Source organism: Drosophila bipectinata, chromosome XR (assembly GCF_030179905.1).
Source record: "Drosophila bipectinata strain 14024-0381.07 chromosome XR, DbipHiC1v2, whole genome shotgun sequence".
In the NCBI taxonomy this organism is placed as follows: domain Eukaryota; kingdom Metazoa; phylum Arthropoda; class Insecta; order Diptera; family Drosophilidae; genus Drosophila; species Drosophila bipectinata.
The window spans coordinates 898,646-905,976 of NC_091735.1; the positions used below are offsets into that span (position 1 = coordinate 898,646).

The 7,331-nt window shown below is 40.8% G+C and overlaps 1 protein-coding gene across 2 annotated transcripts in view; it reads left to right on the plus strand.

Annotated features, from left to right (window-relative positions):
• Positions 1-3,891, plus strand: part of LOC108134345 (uncharacterized) — a 233,110-nt gene extending 229,219 nt beyond the window's left edge. For both annotated transcript variants that reach the window (XM_070276371.1, XM_017254623.3), the window contains 5 exons: positions 2,141-2,252; positions 2,310-2,443; positions 2,495-2,635; positions 2,838-3,020; positions 3,090-3,891. In XM_070276371.1, coding sequence (XP_070132472.1) covers positions 2,141-2,252; positions 2,310-2,443; positions 2,495-2,635; positions 2,838-3,020; positions 3,090-3,809 — 1,290 coding nt within the window. In that variant the 3' untranslated portion in view covers positions 3,810-3,891. The remainder of the gene's footprint in view (positions 1-2,140; positions 2,253-2,309; positions 2,444-2,494; positions 2,636-2,837; positions 3,021-3,089) is intronic.
• Positions 3,892-7,331: the final 3,440 nt, after the last annotated feature.

Genomic DNA, 7,331 nt, shown 5'->3' on the forward strand with positions numbered 1-7,331 from the left:
GTTTACATTTACGCAATGTTAAAAAAATTAAGAATTTATAGAATTAAATTAAAGAAAATTATACATGATTTCAGTTGGGGTGGGAGTCGATACAAATTTGGCGCAGCTATCGAGGTTCGCCTTGGAATATTTTTGTGCAATTCAATATTTCCGGTTATTGTTTTTCTCACTGTGTAGTACTGATATTTTTTTTCCTATTCAGGCTCACAAAAGAAAATAGTCAAAATACGGAGCTTTAACTCTAATAAGTGGCTGGCTGCACGCTGAAGCACAAAACTAAACAAAACCGAACTGCAGCGGCAACAGTTATTTGTTGTTGTGAATGTTCTTATTTCTCCTCTACATCCTGATCCTCCCTAATACACGCTAACTTTGGGCTTCTCGGTCGGCTGGTTACGTCACTCTATCGGCGATCCATGCGAAGATCAAGAAGCTAAAGGTGTCCCCTTTATTCCATGTTGGGGGGGTTACTGGGTTGTTTTGGCTGCTCCGATCTGGTCCAACGCCCGATCCAATGGCCAATTTCCAAATGGGAAGCCTATCAGGCTGCACCTGGACAGAATCGTCGAAAGGCTGTGCCACCTGAAGAGTAATTGGTCATGTGGGATTTTTGGAATTATTTAAACACTGTCTCACCTTGTAATTTTTTTTCCAACACGATCAATAACTATTGTTTTTAATTTTATTTTAGGACGAATGCCTTCGTAGCACAAGGGTTTTCCTTCTTTAATTTATCACCACACGTGTTTGCCGAATTTCCTATCGCTTTTAAAATACGCTGATGGAAACTTCTTACTTGGCCAAAGATCAGGAAAGAATAAATGCTTAGAAGAACTGCCAAGAGTTTCAGCATTCCCATGCTTCCATAAAACTTCCCTACCTAACGGAGTAATCATATGATTTTGTACCTACTTTGGCCCGTTCCTGCAAGTGTAAGTGGGAATGGCACTTGTCCATGCAATTCTGTTCCCATCTGTTGGGTGGATACAGTCGAGGAGCGAAATATTGGCCTACCTAGATGTTTGTTTTTATCTTTGGGTGGATACAGTCAAGGAAAGAAATATTGGCTTACCTATATATTTGTTTTGGTTTTGGAATGAGGTGCACATTACAGGCTTTTCAAAAGTCCGTTGGGCGCCGAGGATGTCCGCAGATCGTGCACTGCGACAACGCGACAAACTTCGTCGGAGCGAGTCGCCACTTCGCAGAGCTTCGTCGGAGAATCGAGGACGAGGTCAACGCGGTCACGCAATACGCATCAAAAAAAAGGAGGCGTATTTGCGTTCATACCGCCGCGGGCTCCGCACATGGGCGGACTATTGAAGGCAGGTGTGAAGTCTGCCAAACATCTACTCCTACGAGCGGTAGGGAACGCCAGACTGACCGCGGAGGAGCTGCAGACCGTCCTCGTTGGAGTCGAGGACGTCCTGAACTCACGACCCCTAGGGGCTCTGAAATGTTTTGGCAACGATAGTCTCGGGAATACGTCTTGGGCCTGGAGGCGCGGTCAAAGTTGCAGAGCAAGGAGGACGACATCCGGACGGGCGAGCTGGTCCTGATCGCAGAGGATCACCAGCCGCCACAACATTGGCTCACAGGACGAGTAGGAGCCACACGCGCCGGCGCGGACGGTAGGGTCAGGGTCGCCGTCGTCAGAATTTGCTCTGGAGCGGAGTACAAAAGAGCGGTCCACAAGCTGGCGCGGCTGCCAGTTGGTTGAAGCCTGATGGAGATCTTCAACGGGGCCGGTGTTAATGGATTTGTTATTAATATTGAAGTTGTCGTAAATTTGAAGTATAGTTTATAGTTGAATTATATTAGCTCTAGCTTAGGGCGGAGCGGGAGCGAAAGCTCATATTCGCTCTTGTGCGAATTCGCCCCGCTTAGCCGCAATAGATAAGTTAGGCTTAAGATTAGAGAAAAATATAATAGAAATTATAGCGTTGAAAAGGCACGACCATTTTTTCGTTCTCGTTTTTCGACCTTTTTTAAATATTCGGCAGCCACCATTTTTTGTTATTTTTTAAGTCTGTGAGATAAAAAAAAACTCATTAAACAAACGGTATAAAATAATTATTGATTAAATTGATTGTTTCATTGAAAATTGAATTATTATATTTACTTATTTTATTTTTTGTAGGCCACTAAAACTCATGAAATACAATCAGAAGCTATTTTTGGACCAGGTGATTGCATAGGCGATATAGATGTCATGGAAAACTCCCCAAGAACAAATACTTATGCAGCCACAAGTAAAATCTCAAATTTGTTTACTATTAGAATATATTTTTTTTTTATTTTTCTTACAGCCAACTGCGAGCTTCTGGCTGTATTTAATACGAATTATAAGCAAATTCTTCAACCATTTATGCAGAAATTGTGGCTGGAAAAAAAATCGGCACTAAGGGCCTTAGATTATTTTAATTTCCTCAATGAAGAGCAAGTGGGTTCAGTTCAATTTACTTTTCAAGCACTAAAATGTATTATTGTTTAGATTGTCAACGCAAGTAAATATGGGATAATTCAGCAATTTGATCCTTTAGAGACTATCTATACTGAAGATTTGGGATCAATGAGCTATGTCTACTTTGTTCTAAGTGGAGAATGCGTTGTTCTTCAATGTCTCCACATGAAGGTAAGCAGTATTCTTATTTACCAAATACTTGTATAGTTGGTAGACTTGTTTTAATAAATTAAATACAAAATTTGCAACAGAACAATAACAATTTTTAACTGCTTAAATTAGAGAATAGGGAAACCTTTAAGATGAAATCATATAATTTGACTAAAATTGCTTTTGCTTCAAATCATAGTAATAAATTTTTTTTTTTTTTAAGGTAAATATGATAAATAGAGAGAAAATTTTTGAGCTTGCAATGGTACCAAAAAGGGATATTGAAAATGCAGTTTTAGAAGAGGACACCAAATCCAATAGGAATAACGATACAGTCTTTGATGTAAACGATTTTATGCAATCAAGTTCTTCGTTAGACGAGCATAATCAAAGTAAAAAACGAGGAGTACGTTTTTTTCATGTTTGTTTTGATTTTTTATTTATATATTATTAAAAAAAAATTTATTTTAAATAGCTTCGCAAAATGGGTCTAAAGGAAATTCAAAAGGCTTGTACTGAAATGAAAAAGCCAATAGCAAGAAGATCCACGAAAGAACAGGGGCGACAACGGCAGCGACAACGGCAGCGAGAACGTGAACGAGAGAGAGAGGAATACGAGCTTTACGTATCAGGCGAATCTGAAGCTGATTACGAGCCTTTGGATGATAAGACGCACAGTCGGTATAGTGATATGTCTGGTATACTTTCGCCTTTGTCTGAGACCAGCCCAATGATTTTAGAAAGTGAAACTGAAGGTTCGGAAATATTTACCGCATCAACCACATCAGTGAAAGTTGCCTCCAAGGAGCCAACAATTTTTGAACATTTTGAAACTCACTTTATTGACGTTGGTTCTTTAACGTACGGCGGGATCTTTGGCTTAGGAGAAAAAATGGACCACCGTGTTATTATGGCTCGTACAACGGTTCAGTGCATATTAATTCCTCGTTTTTGGCTTTTCGAGGCTGGACAAAATCCAGGAAACATATGGCAACGTCAACGCTTTTACATAGAGTGCAATATTCCAACTAGAGAAGATCTCTTTAAAGATTTTCTAAAGACGCGCAAGTGGGAAAAGTTTCGGCATGACTACATTCAAAGCATTCTTAATGCTGATTCTCTGGCGAACTTTACAAAAGGCGAAGACATTCCCATAATAAGTCGCATTGTGGAGACGAAATCTGAAGATGCTTAATTGTTTTTCCAAGATTAGTTATATATATATAAATGTTCCTAACATTATAAAATCATTAGTATTGATTTAAATGGAAAATTCATTGTGAGTCGTTTTAATTTAAGTGGTTATAGTGGTTTTATATATGATTTTATGATTATTTCTCTATTGAAAAATTCCTTTACCGAAAAACGTAATGAAGGCAAGAAAATATACTCAGCTATAAAGTGTCCGTGTGATATAGTCGGACATGTACCAGGTTTTGATTTTAATTATGATTTTTTCTCCCTAAGAATAATTTTTTATTGGATCTTCAATGGCTTAAACTCATTTATTCGCCAGGCTTTGTTTTTTGTTTTGGTATTTACGTTGCCAACCTTACGTACCCTCTCCAGCGCTCTCAGCTCCTTCATTGCCTTGGCCACAAACTTGGGTATGGCTTCCTATTTCGCTAAACTTGGCACAACAATTAATAATTATTTGTACGATATACAATTAGGCAACTTGAATTATTATGTATGCATGGGTGGGAAAAGATGAAAGAAGAAAATTAATTACTCCATGCTTAACCAAGAGCTCATTGTCGAAAATTTTATTTATGTTTATGCTTTTATTTATGTCTGAGAAAGATGGGGGGGAAAAAAAGGTGATTTGATCATTTCACCTGGCATGATCATTTGAAGCGTGGCCAACCTTAACTACTATTAGTTCTTGTAGTTCAAAACTTCTCTCAATTTCAACAAAAACCGTATCGTTCGGCGTGTGGTGTAATATATTTGGAAGCAAATTAATAGTTTGTTTAATTTCAATCCAAGCATAGCTCGGCTCTGCTTTTTCCTCTTTTTTTCCATTTGTCAACTCCAGTCGCTCTCTTCAAAGCTTCCTCTTTACCTCTATTTGGCACAGTGGTTCAAGGTATATTGTTGTTAAAATTTTTTAAATATTTAATATTATAATGGAACTCAAACTGGTCTGCTTTATGAAGTCTTGTAATATGACTATCTCTTCATCCCAGCCTACCATCCATTGCTGGCTCAGTAAAAACGTTGTACACACTATTATTGTTGCGATAATTGTGGTGTTGTCAGGACGACAGGAGGTCATTCATGAGACAAAATAAGAACGGTTTTAAAGAGTTTGTCGGGTCAAGCAGCTAGTTGCTAGTTCAAATAATTAATTATTAAGTTAGGCATTCTTGGTCGCAAGCCGACTCCCGTTCGGCCGCTCGGCCCGAATCCAAAGCCAGCGAGCATCCGCTCAGCCTAGTATTGAAGGTTGGCGCCACTCTCGCTTTTGATCTTGTTGCGCTCGCATTCTAAATTGGCCTATCGTATAAATAAGAAGTCAGTTTCATATACGGCAAAATAAAGAAATCCGCTGTTAGTAATCCACTTCAGCCTGCTCAGTCGACAATAAAGACTTCATTTTCTTTGTGCCGTGAAAATATCTGTCTGCTTTAACAAAACTCACTTTCGACTTACGTCGGAAGTAGCACAGTTCAGGTCTACGTTGAAAGGTATTTTGGCTGGTGCGATTCTGTTGTGGCTTTGTCTTGGATTCGCGAAAAACCCTCTCGGTTTAATGTTTTCGTCGCCAATCGAGATTCGACCATTCAGAAGCTAACTAGAGAAATGGAGTGGCGGTATGTTCCTACTTCTTTGAACCCAGCAAATATCCTGTCGCGTGGAGCTCTTCCCAATGAATTGATTGAGAATAAGCTGTGGTCTCACGGTCCTTCGTTTCTCATTGGATCCCAAGAGAAGTGGCCAACAGCGGTCTCATCTGAGAGATCGACCCTGGAATTACGCAAGGGTCCTTCTCATTCAATCTCCGTACGTGGATATATATCCGTTCGTTCCAGCACTGCAGAGGGTATTCGCGTACGTATACAAGTTTTCTCAATGAATTCGCCACAACGGTGTCACGGCTAGCGATATCAAATTTGGAACACAGCTTTTATTGCGACTAGTGCAGCGTGTGCATTTTTGAGAGGACATAAAGGATCGTCAAAGTGGAAAGGAGATAGCGGTATCCAGTGCCCTTGCCTCATCCTCTCCCTTCTTGGATAAATTTGGGATGTTGCGCGTAGACGGTCGGCTAAAAAATTCATTGGATTTTGCCATCCAGTTACGCTGGCTATAATTGTTGACTTCCATGAGCGGAATTTACATACGGGACCTCGCGCGCTGTTGTTAAACATTCGGTCCCAATATTGACCAATTGGGGGGAGAAAAACGGTGGCGAAGGCAATACACAAATGCATCCGATGCTTCCGGACTAAGCCTTGGTTGTTAGATACGTTATGGCTGATCTCCCGGAGCAAAGGTTTAGCGGCTCCCACGTCTTTGGAGTCACTGGTATGGTGTGAGCCTTTTTATTATAGTCCGGAAGGGCGTCATAAGGCTCCAGTAAAATGTTACGTCAGCGTTTTTATTTGTTTTGCTACCAAAGCCGTCCACCTGGAGCTTGTAAGGCATCTGTAAACAATTTCTTTTCTACAGGCTTTGAAGCGGTTTATATGCACCCGCCGAAGTCCTTAACACATTTGGTCTGACAACGCAACCAACTTTGTTGGATCCAAAAATGAGCTAAAGGAGCTGCTCCGATTATTTCTAAGCGATGAGCATCAACGGGCACTGCTAGAGTTTTTCTCTATAGAGTCAAGCGAATGGCATTTTAATCCTCTTCGATCTCCGCATTTTGGTGGTCTGTGGGAAGCGGCTGTTAAAACCGCCAAGCACCATTTTTACCGGGCTGTTGGATCTGCAATTCTTGGATTCGAGGAGCTGCGAACGGTGATGTGCCATATTGGGGCTGTCATTAACTCACGACCTTTATTGTCTCTTTCAGAGAATCCTGCAGATCTTGATGTTCTAACCCCGGCTCAGTTTTTAACTGGTTGTCCGTCATCCAGCTTTATAGAGCCCAATGTCAAAAAGCTGAACTTCAACCGGTTGGACAGCTGGCAGCGCGTGTCTTTCCTGCAGCAGTCTTTCTGGTCCCGATGGAAGGAGGAGTACTTAAACCTTCTACAGCAGCGCTCCAGATGGCTTTCCGGTCCTACCTTGGCTTTGAACGATGTGGTGCTAGTAAAGAACGAGAACCTACCTCCGATGAAGTGGCCGATTGCGAGAATAATGGAGTTAATCCCTGGTCGAGATGGAGTCTTTCGAGTGGCGGTGATTAAAACCTCATCTGGAATTACCAAGCAAGCAGTATCTAAGCTGTGCCCTGTCGCAATCCAACTCCCGTTCGGTCGCTCGGCTTCAACTGATTCGGAAACCAAAGCCAACGAGCATCCGCTCAGCCTAGTATTGACGGTTGGTGCTTTTGATCTTATTGCGCTCGCATCCTAAATTGGTCTATCATATTATATAAATAAGAACACAGTTTCATATACGGCAAAATAAAGACTTATAACTTTTCTTTTTAATCCAATTTGGTGTTTTTTTTACAGTCATTGAAAATTCTCAATGACCAAACAGAGTTGATCGATAATCAATGACCAATGTGCACTTGACTCTCAGCTTAGCGGCCTTCAAG